This window comes from Acomys minous, assembly GCF_964271855.1.
Source record: "Acomys minous genome assembly, chromosome: 14".
NCBI classification, from domain to species: domain Eukaryota; kingdom Metazoa; phylum Chordata; class Mammalia; order Rodentia; family Muridae; genus Acomys; species Acomys minous.
The window spans coordinates 102,871,394-102,894,623 of NC_140496.1; the positions used below are offsets into that span (position 1 = coordinate 102,871,394).

Below are 23,230 nucleotides of genomic sequence, written 5' to 3' on the forward strand. Positions count from 1 at the left end.
GGGCAAGCTGTTTAGGAAAGGGATGAGGGATAACTACGAGGGAGGGAGAGAGAGGGGGGGGAGGCTGAGAGACTGAGACAGAGAGAGAGAGAGAGAGAGAGAGAGAGAGAGAGAGAGAGAGAGAGAGAGAGAGAGGACAGAGAAATGAAAAAATTGTTCCTGGCACTCTCTCAACACTTGTGCAGAACCAAGCTCCCAGCCGGCACCTGGTGAAGCGAGCTAGTAGATGTGATGATTCCAATTTACACATTCAGCACAACGTTCTGTCTGCCTGTCAATTTGAAACAGTTTTCTATTCAGTGATAACAGATACCCCAAAAGAATGCAGTGTCGAAATGCTGACAGGAATTTTATGCACTAGCTAGACCCTCTCTTCTGGACCAGCTGCGTTTGCCTTCCTAACTCTTGAATGGACTGACAGGTTTTTATTTCTACTATGCCAGGGGAGGGGAGCCACAATTAATTTTTTACATGGTAGATTTAATTTATCAGTTTTATATGCAAATACTAACATTTTTCTTAAGCAAAGTAAAATGTTATTCAGTAAGCAACTTCCTTTAAAAATACAGAGCTTATCTGAGGCCCAAAGAGTGAGCATTTACATTTCTACTAAATGGAGAATGTACTATTTTTTCTAAGTTGACAGAGACAGTAAGCATATAAGAAACAAGTGAAAGCCATGAACAGAAACATAAAGGGAAATAAGATATACATTTGCAAATGCTAAATAAAGAGGAAAAATCTTAAATGTATGGAGGATCATTTTGCTTTTTTATTAAGTCTGCTCTTTTGACAGTTTTGTATGTGCACGCAGCACATTCTGACAACTCTCCCCTCACCCTCTCCCCTCACCTATCCCTCTTCTCTTTACTGCTCTCTGTAGATCACCAACTTGTGGGCTGGTTTGGGGACACATTTGGTCCAATCAGTGCATTTGCGTGACACTAACTGGAGCTACCAACTGGAGGCTGATAGGGTCTTCAGTGGGTACACAACTCCCCCTCCCTCCCTGACTCTATATGATCATATTTTTAAAGGGTAATATAAACATATCGTTAAGTTAATGGTTTGTTCAGGCAGCTTTAGATCCCAGGAAACTTCCGCATTCTTCTTACACTTAAATGGCAAACTAATCAACTGTACTTACAGAGTAGTACTATTTCTTTCCACATATATTCCATACTAAATTGATAACTTCTTCTCCCTAGAATAACTATATCCTTCTCTCCCAGGTAGACTCTCCACCTGTTCTAACAACGCCGTAACAGCTCTCTTACATTTGTCCTATGAGAAAAGCAATCTATTCTTTAGTTGCTTTCCATGGTACCAAACTTTCATTTTTAGAATGGACAACTTTCTGAAATAAGTATGTGCCGCTGAGGATTAAGATGTTATGCAATGATTCTTTATCTAAGAGGAGACGGTTTCAAAGCTAAAGATTCTAACAGACCGACCAGTATTAGAAAAGGAAAACTCACTTCTGAAACCTAAACCCATGTTCAGTGCATTCATAAAAAGCTGGCTTTTTAAGATAACCCCTGAGTTATACCACATTGGAGGCCAAAATACTTAGCAGTCATATAGAAAACAGCATCTTTGATCTCACCATTCTAAATCAAATGCTTTCCTCTTCAAAATTACTGAACATAAAAATATATCCAGTACATACCATGTATTTATCTCAACACAGAGCCTGTGGTTTTTTAAGTCAAACAGAAATAGAAATGTAATCCAGATACCCATTTACTAATGTTTACAAAAGGAGAATAAGAAATTCTGACTGCCAACACATACACATATATAAAATCAAATACAGGCTTCACACAACACATATTCAAATGTATTATGTTAAGATAGAATGTGAAAATTCACCCTACAAAAACCTATTTTATTAGCACATACTGTAAGTGACTATGTTAATGTTACCAGGAAGGTCACTAAGAAAACACTGACTTCAAAGCTAGATATTTAAGTCTGTATAAGATATCACAACAAAATGTCATTACTTGTTAAAATGACAAATTATAGGACAAGATCAGGAGAATTTTCAAAGAACTAGAGATAACCATTGCCCACCATGTCTAAATTGATGTCATTAAAATTACTTCCAACACATTATAGAAAGCATAAAAAGCAAGCATAAAGATGACTTCATCCCTGGACTTCCAAGAAAGAAAGAAGTTCCATGTGTAGGGAGAAAAAAAACAGTGTCAGTTGACGGGGTTTTGAGAAGGTTATGATGACCTAGATAATATTTTAAAAACGAGAGGAATAAAAGCACTGAGCTATGAGTAGTAACCAGAGTTTGTTACAATTAAGCTTTAAATGCACAAGTGCTCAGCTGTGGAGACTAATGACTCTTTCTGCAAGCAATGCACTCCACAGGCCTCATAGCTATACTTTCAACATCCATAAACTCAACATACTGCTTGGAGGTGCTCGCTACTGAAACTGCAGGACTGTGAAGGAAACATTTTCAAAATCTTACCTGGGTGCTAAATCTCCTTGAATGTGTTTTGCAATCAACTAAATCACGTAAGTACATTAATCTTAGCACTACTACAAATAAAAACATGAATAAAAGATTGTCTCCGGCCTCACGGAACTCACTGGGACACATAAAAGGAAGGAGAAGAGTTTGTAAAAAAACAGAGCCTTATGGGAGAGGGAAGGCGGTGCATATAAATCACTCTGGCCAATAAAAGCATGCTCTCACTACCACTGGTCAGTTTCGGTGCTTATTTGCACTCTACTGTGTTGCTATATGAATTCAGAGGATCTGTGTTTGTATTTTTCTTTCTTAAGCTTCCAAAAGAAACCAGCTTTCCCAAAAAAAAAAAAGAAAAAAAAACCCAGAAAAATTTAAAATTCAAAAAATGACCAGCATTGTTTTTAAGAGGACATTATCTTTTGGGTTATTTTTATGTTTTGTTTGAAATAGGATCTCAAGTAACCCAGGCTAACTTCAAATTTCCAATCATCCTGACTGTAACTCACAGTTGTTGAAATCACAGGGACATGCCACTATACCAGATAGGAAACATCAAATGGTCATAGAATTGATGTTAACATACAATAGATGTTCAAAGCCTAAAGGTGTGGGGAGAGGAGAGGAAAGGAGGGAGAAGTTACATGAATATTGAAACACACTAGAACAGAAATGTTAGCTCATAAGTTTGCAAACACCGAAAGCCTTACAACTTATCCTACTGACCCCTCAAAAATCAGTTTGTGGTGCTGGAAGATACTTGTTATTTTGTGCTCCGAACATACATTAGTGAGCAGCAGGCTAGCATCTACCAGTAGCCACATCACAGAGTAGCTTTGGACCAGTTTACAGGGTCTGCAGACTGTATGTGGGGAGTGAGAAGAGTGTTTGGGAAGAGTGCATAAGAATCTAACTTGGTCTACTAGCTGTGGCACAATGTCAGCCATTTGGTGTGTCCCCTAAACTACTGCGGCATGCCGACTCTGTGCGTGATCTCTGGCTTGTGCTCAACTAAAACGCATTCCAAAGCACAAGGTAAAGAAGTCAGCCATATTCGAGTTATAGATGAGGACTTCTCTTCTAAAACCATGTATTTAAAATTGTGGCCAAGGACTTAAAAGCAAAAGCAAGTATGCATAATATCCACTGTGACAAACATAACCTTTTATTCTGCTCAGAGTCTTCCTACTTTATTAAAATATGTGACCTGAAGACGTATGCATACAGTAGTTTGGTTTTTAAAAATGAAACCAGCCTTCCAAAGACCAAGGTATTATTTTAATTTAAACTTAGTTTAATTTTTTTAACAAAAATATTAGAACTATCTGTTCACACCTTGTCAGAATGTTACAGTATTACACTTTTTACTTATCAGTTGAATAAAAGTACATGAAAGCATATGATTCTTACATTTGCCTTAGCTACAAATCCCTCCAGGACACTAAACTAAAACCTACTCATGAATGTTAGCAATAATTAAGGCCACAAATTAAGCCAAACACAAAGTTAATTCAAATAGTCAAGTGCTGTCACTTAAAGGGTTCCAGCTTTATCTTGGCTTAACATCTGTGAACGCGTCTGTGTGCACTTCACCCTTCCACTCTGGATTTAGCATTGTAGTTCGAACAGAGATGGGAGGCAAGAAGCAAGGATTTTCCCGCCTTGCAAACTGGGGTCACACTTATCTCCCAGTATTTTTTAATCACTAAGGATTCTCCGCTCAATCTTCACCATCAATTAACAGCACTGTTGAAAGATCAGGGTGATGGCTCCCAGAGGCAAGCTCTCCAGTACAAAGAGCAGGACTGCAGGATCTGCCGCAATCCCCACTAATGGAGGAAGAGCCTCTCACAGCTATTGAGGATGCTCTATTCGCTAAAACTCTAAAACAGAGGCCAGGATTAAGCATGCTTCCCGTGTTAAACAGAATAAAGGGGGGGGGGGTAACACCTGGTGCCCAGACCTGGAGGAGGACTGGGAAGTCCTGACTTTAACTATTTGATAACAGTGATCACTGTGAAATGAAAAGTAACTATAACTTCCACAGGCTTTCAGAATATTACCAGCCTATCATCCTATCAATAGCTGATAACTTCGAAAAGAAACTGTACTTAGAAAACTGTATTCTTCTCACTATAAGTTTCAGAAGATGTTTGGAAAGCTGCTTGAGTTAGCCTAGCTGTGTTATTTTGTTGCAAAACAAAGTTAATTTTACTATAGCTTTGATGGCTTGGCTTGGTTTGGTTTGTGGGAACGAGGAGACACAGAATCTCCCTGTACAGCTCAGGTGAGCCTCACATTAGCTCAGAATGGTCTACCCTTGTGATCCCCCTGCCTCAGCCTTTGCAAGGACTGTGGTTACAGATGGGTGGATAGCTTATCCAGCAAGGTTGCCCTTAATCTGCAAGGGTGCTGAACAAAGAAAATCTTAAAATGAATTCTCTCTTTGATAACAGCCATTAAGTTAAACAATCGTGTACAATAGATTTTGAAGTATGTTTTATTCTGGAGTGACGAACTCCAGCTGAAGCCAAATGCAGCATTCCCTCATAAAGCTCTTTCCAGGTCACAGTTTCCTCATCTGTGAAGTCAGGGATTCTACACTATTGATCTCCAAGCTGCCAATTCCAACTCTAGAATTCTTTAACTCTATCAAACAATGAAAGCAAAAAAACACCTAAGGTACCCATATACAACTGTTTTTATTTTAAATTTGCTGTTTACTACTGGCTTCGAGGGTTCAAGGAACTTCTGAAGACACCTTTAATTTGCAACTTTTATTCTCATAAAATTAAATATCATGAGTAACCTATTTTTGTCTTTGAAAGACAGGCAAAGGATTATATCCTTCTACTGCAAAGAAATATTGTTATCTGCTGTGAAAAGGAAAAACAGAAATCTTTGATTATATTGCCAAGTGACACCATTATATGACCCTACACACGCAAGATTTCCCTTCCCTGGTAACAGTGAGGTAATACAGGCCTATAATCTCAGAGCCCTACCACACCACAGAACTACTATAGAAGCGAAATGTTAACTGTTGGTTATTGATGTATGCTGACCTTGAAAAAATTAATTTAAAAATAACAGAAAATAAACTTTACCCAAGTGAGTTAGGACGAAGCACAATATTTCACATTACATGACTGTGTGTTAACTGTTACTTTAAATAATAAAACAATGTATTAAGATGCTATTAAAATAATGTATCTGTGTAGGGTAAAATAAAAGTAGGGCAGACCAACCAGGAATAGAGGGAAATATTGAGAGGGCAGGCTGCATGGTTGTTCAGGGAATTCTTTTCAAAGCAAATCATCAGATAAAAGGTCATCACCAAGCATACAAAACGGGATTAAAACATAACAAAATATAACAAGGCTCCCTGCATCCTGAAGCACCTCAGCGCGTTTCTTAATAAGGGTCATAAACCGGAACACGATGCTGCTTCTGTATTTCAACCACGCTGTCCCGGTTAAAAACAAATGACTTGCAATGACTGAAATCAGTATCATGCAAATTGTGATTGTCTGAGCATGTTAATAACCACAACTCCAGGATACTTATCTCCTAGCAGAGACTAACAATGTCTGTGCCACCCCGGGACGTGTCAGTCATGATTCCAGCCCACCCCAGCCACTGAGTCAGAATCCAGGCTGCAGATCCCCAAGTGACAGACACAGAGCCAGAGCCACGCGCACTGAATTCCGATACACACTGTGCTGGCTATGATTTTTAAGCTTCAGCATTATGTCTTGCAATTACACACACACACAGACACACACACACACACACACACACACACACACACACACACACACACACACCCCACCCCGGCAAGAAGGGCTTGGTGAGGGAACAATCCTTTCTGGCTCTTAGCTTCTTTGCCTGTGAAGTGAAAAACTCCGAGCTGTCTTTCCTGACTAGGTTCCTGCCTGGCTCACCTGACACTACCAGCTCCCACAGCACTCTAACATTTTTTTAAAAGCGGATTTCAAAATCTGGTGGGCCTTGTGCACCATAAGCAATGCCCTCCCAAAGTGCGTGGCTTCCGTTAGTACAACACTAACAGTAATCTAAGACCAGGCTATGAACCATGTACTTGAGAATTTGTAGGTTAACTATCTCTTATTGGGGCCAGAATTATTCCTGACTTCAGAGTCTTTCGGGATTTGAGAGCATTTCCAATACTTTAGGACAAAAATTGCAAACAAAACAAAGACAGCACGCTGGCCCTCAAATGTTTGGGCCACAGAGTGCTTTGTTTAGATTTTCAGATGAGGGGTAGTCAACTTGTACTACAGAGAAAAGCATAAAAACCAAAGAAAGAAGTGAGAAGCAATGACTAAACCACAAATACATCAAGTAACTAGAAATAGATGATTACAAGGGAACAGTTCAGAAGCACCTTATAAATATGCAATAAAATAAAGGGAAATTTACTTAACTCTCCTCTATAGAGTACTCCCTTACACAAAATACAACTGTATTATCCAAATCTGTTTTATTCCAAGAAATTCTTTCTTAATGCTGAAGGTTCCTAAGATACAGAACATTATTTATTATTTTTAAATAATTAGCTTAAAATATTTAATTCAGACAATCACAACCTTGTTCTCTATTGCCTTTTAAAATAATCTATTTACCTATATATTTCTTAAATGCACATCTTGATTTTTAAGGCTCTATGCAAAAACAAATCTCTTTAAAGCAAGGATGAATAATTGGATGCTTTTTTAAGTTAGTATTTTCTGTATGTTACTTTTCTGTTTTGTTTTTAACTACTCCCATAATAATCTGGTCTTATCTCATTTTATACCAACTTCGAACACACAAAGAACTGGGTTATTACTCATTCACTCTATTTTAAATTAACTAACTACAGAATTTAGGATAGAATATTTCCATAGCATGAAGAAAGTCCTGGGTTAAACCCTGCACACTGACAAATTTCAATTAAAAATATTTAAGAGTCATGGGAAAATGCAAGTGAGGAAAAGTTGAAGACATGAATATAAGATCTTTTAGCATAAAATGAAAAAATAAAATACAATAGTTGTCTACTAAGGAGGGTTGTGTGAAATAAACCAACTATAGCAAAAACATGATACTTATTCAACCTGTCGTTGGTGTTATATTACAAAATCTTCTCATTTTAAATTCGTATAGGAACTTGTCCAAGCAATACAAATATTAACCTATCAGACAAACCAGAAAATACTTTTCAAAATAAAAATGGCTTAAGATCACTACAATCAGCGAACTATAGTCACCAGAAAAGTGATCAAGTGGCTAACAAAACCAAAAAGAAGTTCACATCAAAGTTTAATTGGTGGACAACTAAGTACACAAAAAAATGTTTTTATCCTTACAAATAGTCCCCAAATCAGAAAGCCTCTGTTTTACTCTACATCGCTGCTCATAAAGTATATAGACATTTTTAACATCCTCATATACGGGTTATCACCATGCAGCCTCTCAGAAAAGACAACTAACTAAGCACCTAGATCTCTAACCACTCAGAATCCTAAAATTCCAGCCTCAAGAAAGAATGCAACAAAAAGAAATATTTCCATTTATCTTCATTGGTCTAAGAAAAATTAAGAACAAATATCTCATAAGTCAAGATGAAAGGCAAGTGTTTTTAAATAGATGCATGATAAATATGCAATGAAATAAAGGAAAATTTTACTTAGCTCTCCTTTATAGAGTACTCCCTTACACAAAACACAACTGTATTATCCAAATCTCTTTCATTCCAAGAAATTCTTCCTTAATGCTGTTTAAAGCTATTTAAAGCCTCTGTCACAATAACAGATGTAAATGAAGAATTTATCTTTGTTTCATACATGATTTTGTATTTATCTGTAACATCACTATGTACACTGTAGAAAACAATAAAAAGTCAGATGTGTCAAAAGAAAATAATATAAAAAGTTCAAAGTATAATCAACCTTACACTGGTATCTTGATTCTTTTTTATTCTCTATCTTTTCTCACGAAGATGTGTTGCATTCACACTCAGAATAAAAGAGGGGGAGGGATACTTTTAAGAAAAATAAGCTCTCAAAGCAAGAATTATGGCAGACATGAAAGTCACAGTCAGCAGAGTCCCATGCCGATAAGAAGAGATTATAAATGTTGTTTGTGCTTCCTGGAGTGCAGATACGGAATTCCCTTCTCAGCTTTGCATTTTAGCCACGAGATCCCAAGGCCGGGACTAGGCATTCTCTTGGAATCACTTCTGTCAAGTTGACAAAAGGAGTTCAGAGACGGGGTTGAAAGATGTCAGGAGATATTCACTAATCCACGCTGATGTCTAATACATGTAGCCTGCATGGCTGTCATGTGTCATTCTCTGTCACGCAGAGGAGGTGAAAAGAAATAAAGAGTGCCACAGGGTAGCGAGCATATGTTTCAGTAAGACACTCCCTCAGTACTATGGATGATAAATCAGGGTTTCAAGGCGTACCCGGTCCTCATTAATAGTTATGTTCAACCACTGGGGTTATCTTTTTCTCCAATATTGCAACCCAAGTGTATGGTAGATTTTAAAGTAAAAAAAGCACGTTAACTCAAAAATAAAGAAAATGCCTTCTCCTAACTGAAACAAACAAATGACAAATACTTAACAGAACCAAAGGTCTGCAAAACTATGGTGGTTTCAATGCTTCCTATGTTTTTAATTAAGGCACGTTTAATATATTATTGATTGTTGCCAACGTAACAATAAAGGTGATGAATGCCTAATTTGCATGTAAAATCAATATCTCTAAAATATACTTTACTTTGAAAAATCATAACATCTATAAATATCGGATACAGCCTTTTCCATTTGAAAAGTAAAGCTTAAAAAGTACACATAGCCAAGGAAATAATGTTAGCAATTTTTTTTCAGTTAGCTGTTGTGACAGACACACTATTTTATGATACTTTTTTAACAGTAGTGAAAAGACTGATTATTCAAACAGGAGACTATAGCTTATTTATTTATTTATTTATTTATTTATTTATTTTATTTTATTTTTTTTGCCACACCATCGAAGTATAAGAGGGCAGAATACAGAAAGTCAGAACTGAAACTCAGGGAAAAAAAAGAATCAAGTTCTTGAATTTAGTCTCCAATTATGAAGCGGCATACATTAGCAGTGAAATCCTACAGATAAAGGGACCTACATGTGGGACTGGAACACTGCTGACAGCTCCTGCAGCATCCATCAAGGGTGGCTTATAACAGCTCGTAACACCAACAACTCTGGCTTCCCGTGGCACTTGCACTGACATGCAAAGAGCCCCCGTGTAGATGGACAAATTTACTTTACTTAATTAAAAATAAAACAAATCTGCCAGACATGGTGTGTGCACACCTTTAATCCCAGCCCTCGGTAGGCAGAGATAGATGGATCTCTGAAGTGGAGGCCAAGTGGTTCTAGGTAGTGAGTTCCAGGACTGTTTTAAAAACATAAGAAAATAGTAAAATAAAATTTTAAAAAATTGTCAAAATAGCCTAAGTTACTAACTTTCTCAAATCATGTGCATGTACGCTATTATTTCAATTTATGCAACTTTAACTCACATTCAGAAAAAAAATATTTATTTTCAGCTAGAAACTAAGCAATTCTATGTTAAACATATATTCAAATATGATGCTATCTGGCACAATTTACAAGTGGCATTAAGTGCACATTTAAAAACCCAATTGTACATCCTTACATTGCCACAGTTAAATTCTAGGACACTCAGCAAGACACAATAAGGATGATTTCAAGTGTCCTAAGAGGGGACAGGGCTAAGTGCTTGCTCTCCTAAAAAGAAAAACAGCTTTAATCTGCACTAAAAAATATAAATACAAAAAGAAAAAGAAAAAAGAAAAAAGTAAATGCTTTGTTTTGAATGGAGGCTAGTTTGCCCAATCTCTGAGTTTAAACAATGAGGTTCTATTCACTATGCAGTGAGCACAGCCACAATTCCTATTAATTGAACGGGAGCTAAGACTTCCACTAAGTTTAATAGGAGTCATGCAGCCAAATCCCTCATGTACCTTGCTGGAAATTCACATCCTAGACATCACCTAATCAAATACACTGAAACGAACAAAAGTAGGTGACGATGCCAGGCTGTGAAGTCTAACAGGGCTTCTGTAAGTCAGCAAGCTCAAGAGGCCCATGGGTGTTCCTAGGAAGAAAGAGAACACGGTGCCTCTGTGAAAACACCACCCCTGAGCCGAGGAGCACCGCTGAATCGTGCTTACCTCTAGCTGCTAATGGTCTTTTTGCAATTTAGTATAACTATTTCTATTTATTTATTTATGTTTTTGTCTTTGTTCATTGTCAAAACTGGTCAAGGAAATAAAACAAAATGAAACAAATAAATCATACACACACACACACACACACACACACACACACACACACATACACACACACACCCCTTTCCCAGAGAGGAAGGACAGCAGGTTACCAAGAAGAGACTTGATACCCTATGAACATATACAGGGGGAGGTAATGCCCCTCAGGAACAGTCATAGGGGAGGGGAATAAGGGGAAAATGGGAGGGAGGGAAGAATGGGAGGATACAAGGGATGGGATAACCATTGAGATGTAACAAGAATAAATTAATAAAGGAGAAAAAAAAGAAAAAAAAGGAACTTGATCACCAGGATTAAAAAATAAATAAAATAAAATAACTAAAAATATAAACACTAACCGCAAGAAAGCAGGGTGGTTCTACCAACTTCTGAATCACAGTGAATAAAAATCATATTTTTTTTCCAAATTAATTTTCAAAACTGACAACACAGGATGTTAGTGAGCTGGTGACAGTAGCTGTCCAGCCTGTGTACTGACTTGGTACTTATCATACTGTTCTCTGGAAGCTCCTGACCCATCCTCCGTTCCAGTTAAGCCTTCAAAGAATCATACCCTTCCATGGTAGATACAGACTGGCTGATGACTGGAAACCGGAGACCATGGACCTTTCCTGACCCTGGGAAGCTGACATGTTCTGTGTGCGCATGTGTGCATGCAGGCACATGTGAATGCATATTTACTATATGTTTGTGAAAGGAAAAAAACCCTTTCTAGTGATCTGAACTGTTGTATGCTCCCCGCGGTTCAGCGTTGGGAAGAGTCGCTTTGTTCCACCGAACTCAGACCATTCTAAAAGAAATATTAGTGTACGCAAAACAACTTTTCTCACTCAAGCTTAACCCTTGCCACTGCCTTTGTTCCATAGCTGCATATTAAAACTAATAAAATATCATTAGTGTAAAAGGTAACAGAAAATGTGCCATCTTGACTCAGGCTTGATACTTTCCTGCCAGTATATTGTCAGGTTTTCTTGGTGTCTATAAAAATGTGAATCTTTATTTGCCGTTTGCATTGATTACAACATTTTCCTTTGAAACCGGGTAAGCAACTGTGTACTCTGAATTAATTAAGTAGCATTCAGAGTTATGAGGTCTAATGACACATTCATCGCATAAAGAATTCAGCCTAAAGTTCAGCTCGCTGGCTTTGCTCAAGAACTGCTATTATTTGTAACCCATCACTTGAGAGCGAGCCTTCGTGTGTCTGACTTATGCTTGCCAGGGCTCCATTATATAGCGTAATTTAATTCTCTAGGACACAAAAATTCAATTTACCTCCTGACTTACTGATATGTGATTCCACAGTGGGTTACTATGTTTATAAAAATTGGCCAAATAATCAAACCACACCAGGTTCTCAACAGAAGTGACTTGTAAAGGCAAGGTTAGCTCTGTAGAAATATAAGTCAGTTATATGGAAAATTTACAAAACACATCAAAATACGATCTTCATACAATCACTGTTTATACAGAGAAACTGCAATCTTCAAAGTTACATAGAAGACTCATGAACAGGGCATTGTTTCTATTTTGGAAAAAAATCACATGACAAATTGGTGGACAAACAGAATACAAGCAGCTAGGTTTTCAAATAATTAGTTTTATCATCTTAGAGCACTTCAGATGAGTGTTGTATTTGATTTTCGGTATGCACAGGAAGAGGTGAGGACATAACCAAGTGACAGAGTACCCACCCCCCACCCCCACCACCCACCATCAAGCACAAGGCCCTGCACCAGAACCCAGCACTGAGAAAAAAGTACAAGTAATAAAAGTGCAAGAATTTGCACAAGAAATATCAGAGTGACAAAATTTGTGTAACCACTGATAGATGTCTCACTGGTTGGAGATACATGAAGCCTCCACACTTGCGCCTAGGAAAAAGCACGTATGTAGGAGAACGTGAAAACACTGAAGAATATAGATGCAGCAGCTTGGTTGGGGGCTTTGCTTTCTTTCATCTTTAGTGCTTTGAAACTCTTTTTTTTCTTCTTTCTTCTTTTTTTTAAAAATTCTACTTAAAGGTTGAAGAACTGGTAAAATGGGTTAAATAATAAAACGAACCCAATCCAGGGTGGGTTTGGCAGGCAGGTTCGATCCGTGGCACACCTCAAGCTACAGCACTTCAGTGAACTGCTGGACCCCAATGGATTCTTGAGGCTCCACCCCCAACAGAGGAACACAAGCTCTTAAGCTGGAGGCCTACTGTGTGCATCTCTTAATATCAAGCACACACACACTCAGGTTCAACACCCAATAAAGAGCAAGGTACTAAGCCAGCTAGGTGACCTACTCTAAGTGTTCACAAGCACCTTGCAAATGGCACAAACAGCTCTCCTGTCTGCAAAGGCCACAGCGAAGAGAAGTCTCCAGGCATCCCCTGAGAGTGCTTGCTAAGTAATTTGAGGGTCTGAGTTCAAATCACACATCTACACAAAAAGCTGGGTGTGTCACTGTGGGGGTAGAGACAAAAGGATCACAGGCCTTACTGACTCCAGCCTGGCTCCAAGTTCAGGGAGACACCCTGAAACAAGGGAATGAATCTACAGAGTCTACAGGACTACCTATGTCATTGTCTACCCTACACAGACACACACATGTCCCAGCACACAAGTACACATGGACATGTGTGCGTGTACACACACACACACACACACACACACACACACACACACACACACACACACATAAAAGGAAGGAAGAAAAAGGAAAGTCATGTAGGAAACAGCTTAATGGCTGAGAAGAGAAAGTTCTAACCCTCTGCCCTGTGCCCTTTACACCTAACTTTGATTTGTTTCTCAACAGGTATTCACAGGCCATTAACTGGTTTCTGATAATAAAAGTGGACAGTGTCATACACAAGTCTTCAAAGACAAACTCATGTGACACCTCCTAGATGTTCTAGCAGTGTGTGCTCACCGTGGTTGCTCTTAAAGCCAGCAGTGTGAGTCCCTCCCAGACTCTTTTTTTGCCAGTAGGAGGGAATTCTTTCAAAAGCAACATGCCCCTGGACTGATGAGGCAAAAATGAAATTTCTCTTAGGAGCGGATATGAATCCTGACCCGAGAGGTGACACTTGAAATACAACGACAGCATCTCATGAAAAGCCTCCGCACAGGCCCCCCACAGAGCGAGGCTACTCTGCTGGCAAAGTGGTCTCTATCTTGATTGGAAATTTTTTCATTATTGAACTAATGAGCCATTGGTCCACACCTGGAATCTTTTTCAATGTATAAAAACACTCAAATATAACAGCAGGAATTCAGACAGTGTTTCAAAAAAAAAAAAGATGCAAAATTATAGACCACATGTATGATTTTTCACAGCAATCCAAGCCTGAGATTCATATTATTAAACTCAGTTTCCGCCTGTTTATCATTATAGTACTAGTTATTCAGATGTATTACACTTTTAGATTTTCTATCTTCACTTCTAAAGCAAAGAACTGTGTCATCCTTGAATTAAATATTTGCCTGTGTGTAACTTTCAAGTGACTATATGTTTCAAGTACGGAAATAAGTTCAAATATTCCTAAATATGTTAACTACTTCTATTACACTATTAAGTTGTATTAGTGATCAGATATGGGAGAGCTTGCAAAAAACGATTAAGTGCAACTTTAAAACAAGTAATTCAAAGAAACTCCCTTTGACAAGATGAAAATGTTTAGATGGTTCAAGTTCTTCATAAAGACACTGGGCAGTGGCTTCTCTGTAGTTGATAGTATGCCTTTCCCCCATCTTTTTAAATGTAAGGACTGGAACACTGAAAAGTTCACAGAACCAGTTCAGTGCTTTATTATATCAAGACTGAAAGAATCTACTCTATGTGCAGGCGTTTCTAAAAGAGTTTTTAAGTTAACATATTTTCATAATAAATACAAACATTGCCGTGATCTACTAGCTATAGGATTGTCACATCTTACTTCTGTGTTCACTTCCAGCCTGGTCTAAAAAGCACCTGGGTGAGCACTTTTTAAAATGTGAAAATAATGAAAACAATAAACAATAAGTATCAGAGAAATCCATTTAGAAATTGGTGATAATTCTCACTATTTAGAATTTTTAAAAATCTGTAAGTGTGCTTCCTTGAAAATTAGGTCTGTGTTTAAAACTACACTCACAATTATTTATAAATTTTAGCATTTTGTTAAGGACTGGGGTTATAACTTAGTAGTAGCTTTTCTGAATTTCTTAACTACAAGGAAATTTGCTATTTTTCTGAAATTCTTCACACTGTAAAGAATATGAATGTGTACTCACAAATATGAGAAATTGTATTTCAAGTGTTACAGCAATATGAGTTAGAAACAAAATAAAGAACCAGAGCTTCTAAGACAAAGTTTTCAAAAGTAAAATGAAGTGCAAAGAATTATAAAAAAAATAACTCAAGTTTTCTGAAATGAAGGCAACCAAGACATATATATATATAACACACCGAAGGATTGCTGAGAATTGTTGTATCTGTAAATTTATAAACTAATATAAAAATATAAACTAAGGCATCTAGAACTTCCTACACTAGAGAACAATTTAGCCATAAAATATGAATTCAACACCTATTTTTAAAATAACGAAATAAGAATATAGCCACTTTAACACTAAGAGGATTACACCCTTCAAGTCCTCCTGGGTTTACAGGGGAAAAAAAAACGTGAATTGTGTCTTACCTTCTGTATTCGGTGAGAAACTGATTATAATGATAAACCACAGACTTCGCATTCTGCAACCAGAAGACACCATTATTGATCCCTTTAAATATTTTCTTTGTATTCCTTAATGAATCTAGTTATAAATGCCCAGCTTCATCGAACCCAGCAGTCTGCATCATTGATCCTCATAGCTGAAAAAAAAAAACAAACAAATCCATCACTTACTTTAAAGCCCTGGTATGGCATCACAGCAAATGCACGAGTAACAAACCTCTCCCCCTCTCTCCATTTCTTAAGTATAAAATGAATTCTGATCGCATATCCAAGACAGTAACCGCTCCTAAATGCACAATATCTGAGTCATGCTGATAACAAAGCCCCCAAAATGTGTAGACAATCATAGTCATAAATACACACATGCATATGTGTGTGCATACTAATAATAACATTCGCTTTAGCAACACAGGAAGTCACTTGAGATAATTCACCCATCTCTCCGAGACATTAACGTTTTGACCAAAGAACTAGCTTTAGAATATAGAGTACCTCTAGATAAACATATAAGCACATGAGCTTTTGTTGATCACAGTAACAGCAATGTAATTTAGTATTTTCCCAGTTGCCTTGCAAGGCCAATTACAGATCTGATGAGTTCATTTTTTTTTTCTAAACAAAGGTAAGTGGTTGTTAACATATGGGTGTATATTCATTTCCAACACAGGCAATCAAAATACCATCTTTAACCACTACTTCCCTGCTAATTATTCATACAATGAGCAGTTACTTACTGTCTCAAAACTACTTCCTTTTAATGCTTTAGGTTTCCTATAATTGCTTTTTTCTGAATAAGGTAGAGATTAAAAATCAAAGTAACATCACTGAGTCTACTGAACCCAAATAAATACACAAAGACCCTGAGTATTGTATCTTCAAGGGCTTTGGAGGTTTCTTTTCTTTTCTTTTTTTAATACAGCATCTAATTCTAGGTTATTCTGAAATCATGATCTTCCTGTCCCAACCTGAGCACCAGCATTAAAGGTGTCTGTCACGAGACTGCATTACATCACTTTTTAAAAAAATAACTGATATACAGATTATCCTAATTTTGATGATCCCTGACTGGTCCATCCCCCCACCAAACTAGAGAGTACAAAAGAATGAAGAGTGTGGATTCAAATCCTTTAGTATCCTCAGCTCCTCAGACCACATGAAAACAGGTCATTTGGAGCCTTCCTTGTAGGGTAGTATAAGGGGTCATCCTGCCTTACAACACACATGAAATGAAGACAGTCCCCAAATATACCTGAACCTCCTGCCCCACCCTCCCACAGTAAGGAAACCACTGTTCCCTCAGAGAACCCACACAAGCTGCGACTGTGAAATTCATGTAGCGCTTGCTGTTGAGTGAGGAGCAGGACTGGGGAATTGAACCCAAGGACTAATCTATGCTAAGCAAGCACTCTACCACTGAGCTACCAACCCCAGCTTTAACTGAAGAGTTTTATGAAGTGGGAACATAAAGCCACTTCTATTCCTTGACTCTCTCAGGTTATATACATGACTCAAAACAAATTCTTAGTGACTTAACTCTTATCGCTTAAAAAAAAAAAAGCAAACCACGACTTCCTGGCTCATCAAGTATTCTGTCATGTCATCTGAATCACTCATATTTGTTACAAGCTCCATGGACCACATTCTTTATTAGCAGTTCTCCCTATTCTGTCATGATAAAACTTCAGCAGAAAAGCGGTCAGATTCTAAATGGTTTGAAACATCATAACATTCATCAAACTACAAAGGAATTATCACAGCTGTCAGCAACAAATATATATTTAAAAAAGGATGTAAGAAACAAATTACTCTGAATCTACTCTCTAGCATTTGCATATAAAAATCCACAAAAGTCTCAGATGAAAAGCAATCAAGACATTTCTATTATAAGGAGTTGGTTTTATTGTACTTACAGGTAAGGGATAAAACTATGTCTGTATATGCCCCTGTATGTGTACGCTTCAGCCCACATTTTAGCTCTGTAAAGATACTTATGAGATTTTAGGTACAGCCATGATGAAAGTAGCCCCGGGTATTATGTAGCTCTAAGAAACCCCCCACCCTCGAGCCATATAAGCTTCTCTATCAAAAGAAATAAAACAAAAACAAAAGAAGAGGCACCATGATTCCTCCTCTTCTGAATGCAAATGTCACAGAAAGAAGGAAGACATTGAAACTTAATCCTGTGGAGACAGGACACAACTCCACATGCACTACTAGGTAGCTTGCTCGGTCAAAGACAATCTGAAGTAAGTAAGCCTGTAGTTTACACTCCCATAGCAAAGCGCCTGTCAATGCTGAATGTTACTCTCCATTAGACCGATCAAAACGCTAGTGCTCTAACACACCCAAGTGCTCATCAATGAATATTTGCTTACACGCTTCAGTCTTTTCAGTCATCTGATCAAGCAGCTGAGAATAATTTCAATGTGTGAATGATAGCCATTCATTGCTACAACTAGGTCTGAGCCAGCCTTTGGACGGACCCATGTTCAAGCAAGGGATTCTGCCTATCCAAGTTTTTCTTGCAATAGGTCTTTCCTCACAGTGAGCTCTCCACACAGGCAGCTTGCCCACTTGTACCACTCTCAAACCCGTCTCCAGTTTCTTACAGCGATCCAAGATCCGTCTGTCTTTGGTCACCCACTATTTGAAAGAGTCCTTGTTTGTGGGAAGAAAAGGAAGGAAGAAATCAAGGGCTGATGTCTGCTTTGTAGGAAACAGCTGCCAAGATAGGCTAGCCTGTGTGAGTGAGAGGGAAAGGCAGGAGAAACCACACACAACCAAGACCTCTATTGTGGTCTTTGGCCAGCACAACGACTTCAGAAGCAGATTTTACGCACTGAAATCCCATGTACTCTTAAGGTTTGAGACTGTGAAACACACTTTACAACGCACAGGCCACTTGACTGGGAGACGCAGTGTAAATGTCTGTTTCTGGAAAGTAGAAGATTCTGGAATGTATAAAGTCATGGCTTCTTTTATGCAAATAAAGATGGAGTTCATCTGCCTGTGCAGTAAGTAAAAAAAAAAAAATCAAATTTATTTTTCTCATTCTACAACCTATAACGAATCACGTTCACATCAAATAAAATTATTTCCAGAAGTTCATACATGGAGCGCAATTCTTGAAAAGTAAGTCAGAAAATTTTACTGCTGTGATCCAAATTAAAAAACAACCCTTCATTGAACAAATGTTAATGAAAACTGAAATACTTACAAACCACCATCCGCTAAGAGTAGAATGAATAAATAAATATGGCAAGAGGAATCTAAGAAGGTTTTGCTCTTAAGTGAGCTGGGGCCTAAGGAAACTTACATGCACTCATGCAGGTGCCAAGCCAACCCTTTAAACCACTTGCAAACACCAGCTCGCACAGGCTGGCATGCTAGTGCACACCTACACCCTCAAGACCCTGGAGACTGAGGCAGGAGGAACACAGCAAGGCTCACCTGGGATAAAATAAATACACATCCATACATACATACATACAGATATATATAGAGAGAGAGAGACCGAGATTTCTAAATGTCTGTGACTTAAAAAAAAGGAGGGGACAGGTATTTCTCACAAAGCAAAATAAACCTTAGGAATAAAAGCAGAAAAGGGGACACTAAATTTCCTTTGAACAAACAAAAGATTACTTTGAATGATACTTATTTGTATTCAGATTTTTACAAAATCTTTTTCCAAACACATCAGAAAGCTTAGCATGGCCAAGGCGAAGAGTGGGCAGAGTGACACTGTGTAACCATTGACGGCACAGTACTCCTTAAACCAGCTCTGATTAAAATCTTCAGCAAATGCAAGGTTCTGGTGGACAACCTCCCGTGCTTCCACATAAAAACATTCCAGCTATTTCCATCTTCATCTTGCTTCTGTGAACCACAAGCGATTGTCTACCCTACCTCAGTCGTGACCTCCTCAGATCTACACACCCTGTTACTCAGCCATGTAAAAAGTCAATTAATGCATCCCTTACTAGGAAGCCTTTCCCAGCTGGGGAGCGACTTCCAGGAATCCGCCTCAGCACTGTGTGCATCCCAACAGCCCTGGACGTTTCAGACTCGGCTGTGGTCGGCAACCTGCTTTTGTGTTTACTACCTGCAATAAACATTCCCGTGCCTTAAACTGTCAGTGAAATCACTTGAAAGGGAAACACCAATGACCAGCTCTCAGTCGCATCATTACGCTGCATGGTCCGGAAATCACATTTACCCTGATGATGTGACATTTACTTAGCAAGTACAGAAGGTAGAAGGCTGAATCGCTGATAAGCATCATGAAGGAGCAGATAGAATTTAGCATCAATGATAAAGGAAAAGAAAATGTAGCAAATATGCTAAAAAAAAAAAAAACTGATGAATGAAAGTGGGCTTTCCAGCAAAAGCAAGGTTACTAATCAAAGAATCACGGAAGCTGATTTCCGCTCATGGGCGCTGACCTACTGAGAACACTGGATATTAAATGCAAAGAGAAACCTGCAGACAGCAAGGAAGGGGGAAACCATCTAAGCCGGAGACTACCAAAGTCACAAGTGCTTGTCACTGTACACACATTCATGCTGCAGAAATAAAGCAAGCACACTCTGGGTGAGCCTAAAGTGTTAACACATTGGTATATGGGGAACGTAAATGAAAGCCAAGGGTGGCTTAGCAAAAATCAGTCTTTCTGATCTCATTTCCACTATAAAATGTAACCATTATCAGATGGGATTTCCTGGCTCAAGAAAACAGCAGCTTTTCCACATTTTACTAACAAGCATGAGAGGAAGCAACTAGCCTCCCCACCTCGTCTCTTATCAACTTAGCTAAACCTGAGTCGGGGTTTTTGGTTTTCCTCACAGGCAGGCTAGGCTTACCTCTCCTTGCTCAGCCCTGGGAAAACACCAACAGCTCTGGGAGTTTTCCACCAATAGACAACCCAGGGAACCTTCGAAATCACTAATCAGAGAAGCTTTCTCAACACCAGGTGCTTCCTTGGGGTTTGAGTTTATTTTCTTCCCTTCCCAAGGACAGCATTGGGGGTAGAGGTGGCAAGGCTGAATGAAACCTTAAAGCCACGTGGCCAACCAGTAGTCTCCACCCTCTCTCTCTCCCTCTGTCTGTTCCCTACAGACACTGGTTATCAACAGCCGCAGTGCTTCTTGAACACTTTATGCTAAGGTCCCCATAAGAGGCTTTGGTCTTACCCTTTACTGAAACTTCCTCGCTGTGAAGGAATAAATCCTCCTCTGGGGTTCAGGAACAGAAAGAGTTCGGGAAGTCTCCCACTCGCGTCTGCTTTATGCTATCATCTAGGAGTCTTGCTGAGCTTGCAAAAGAGGCTGGAGCTGTGGACACCAGGGCACAGTCGGGGCAGGCTGCCATCCTCCTCATTAAAACCCATCCAGTTGAAATGACAAAAACAAATAGCTGTCATTTTCAAACCAGTATGGGGGACATCTTCTGACAGCACAGAAAACTTGCAACTTAAGTTCCCAACAAAAGGGGTGTGGGGAGGCACAGCGACAGAGCAGGCAAAATTATTGCACTGTGTATATTGGGAAGTTGACAAATTCCTCAAATTTATATTTTGGAAAAAAAAATGTTATCAATGCATTTTGTGCTTCTTGTAGAAAAAGGCATAACGTTCTTGCTGTTGTCATTGTGTTTTCACCATTTGGGGGAAAGGAAAAGCTATTCTGGTTGAAATGAATGAGTGAATGATTTAAGGTTTTTGAAACAAGGGCTCACGTAGGTCAGATTCACTCTGTAGCGGAGTGGACATGAATTCCTTATCCTGCTCTCTCCACCTCTCAGACTCTGGGATTACAAGGGCGTGCCATTACACTTCATGCAGAAAAGCTATTATTATTTAAGTGTTTATTGTACTTTATTTCTAGATGGTGGGCATGCATGCATGTTGACATGTACGTGTGCCAATATACCCACACACAGGGAACACAGCCTGTTCAGTGTCTTCTTCATCTCTCCTCACTTTATTTACAGAAGCAAGGTCCTGCTCTGAACCTTTGAGATTGCTTATTGCTGCTAACTCACCAGCAGTTCTGGCTGGTCTAGTTAGGCAGCCTATTCCAGGATCTGCATTCTCTACCTCCAGAGTTCTGGGACTGGAGGCACGCACACCACCCCTGGTCCTCGGTGCAGTGTTTTTGTTGCTGCTGCTGCTGCTGGTGGTAGTAGTGGATGTTTGCTTTGTTTCAGCTCAAGTCCCAAAATGTGTGGACACCAAGACTAGAAGTAGGAGCTGAGAGAGGCCCGAGCAGTGATCGTTGTAAGAATGGAAGCGTGGCGCAATCCCAGGCTCCTTCACTACACATTGTCTGACTGACTGCAGCTGCTCTCACGGAGGCACTAGCTGCCCTGCCAGGCTACGAGGACAGCTGAGCACCTTGACCACTACCCACCATCCACCTATACGCAGGTTCTTACTGAGGAGCTTCCAATTGCCATGCACTGCAGACTAAGAGAGAAAAACATCTCATACAAAAGGAGATCACGCTGTAAGTCAAAAACAGCTGAACTGACTAAACAGCTGTAACAGCTGAGCAAAATAAACAAAGAAACAAACAGGTAGAGATTGAAACACTTGATAGACAAACTAACCTGAGAACCATACAGGTTGCTCCAGAGCAGCAAGGAGATAGCGAGTTGGGAAATATGCATGGTCTAAAGTCATAGCTGCCATCAATGAAGTTGATCAAATAAACCTACTGCGTGGTTCCTAATATAATTTACTTTAGAATGAAAAAATGTAAATAAACTCATTTTGTGATCACGAAAGTGCTGAAAATCCAGAAGAATAATGAGTTGATTTTCAAAATGTTTACAGGAGAAAAACTAACATCCCTTAGGTAATGATAACTATGTATTAACTTAATTTTTAGTATTTCCAGTTGAGCTACCTTAATTTTATCCATTTATATTGCTATTTAAAGCACTAACAATTATGTGTTATAAATTAACAAATTATTCCAGACTGATAGATCTCATGAATCAAACTACCTGAGAAGTTGCTTCTAAGTCAGAAAAACAAACACAAACATTTTCTCCAATATAATTAGCAAGGCGCCTTAATTATCATAGAAGGAATCAATATTGAAATTCCCTCTTTCTCTCTCTGTATACAACCACTAAGTAAAATACTAATGACTCGGGGCCTGCTAGTTATGTTACAGCAACGTCCTGTCACCATCAGAAGGTTCTTGGAGGTGAGGAGGCATTCTGAAAAAAAGCATGTAAATGATCTTTAAGAATATTTTAAAAAATTAAATTAAATTAAAAGACACTTAGCAAGAGCCCAGGATGGTTGTTCGTGCAGGTAATTCCAGCATTCAGGAGACTGACACAGGAAGACCACTGCACAGGGGGCGACACTGACTCAAACAAGAAGCAGGGAGCCCACATGGAATGGGATAAACTGAAAATGTAGCATAAAGTTGGAGGAAAATGGGACACACAGCACTATAGATCTGCAATAAACTAGTAAGCAATAACTCTCACTCGGAAGCTGTCCTTTTATATATGGCATTTGTGTACCTTTGTGCTTCTTTTAAATCAAAGTGGACCATATCAGCCTTCTATCTGCTTCTCACTGGCTAATGAGTAACTCCTTTATAGCCTTGAATTCTGAAATCAGTGTTTTGTTTTGTTTTGTTTATTTCACATA

At 38.7% G+C, this 23,230-nt stretch overlaps 1 protein-coding gene across 26 annotated transcripts in view; it reads right to left on the minus strand.

The window, feature by feature from the left end:
* Positions 1-23,230, minus strand: part of ADGRL2 (adhesion G protein-coupled receptor L2) — a 504,554-nt gene that overhangs the window by 130,040 nt on the left and 351,284 nt on the right. For all 26 annotated transcript variants that reach the window (XM_084756886.1, XM_084756873.1, XM_084756880.1 and 23 more), the window contains one exon: positions 15,526-15,698. In XM_084756886.1, the coding sequence (XP_084613012.1) occupies positions 15,526-15,598 (73 nt within the window). In that variant the 5' untranslated portion in view covers positions 15,599-15,698. The remainder of the gene's footprint in view (positions 1-15,525; positions 15,699-23,230) is intronic.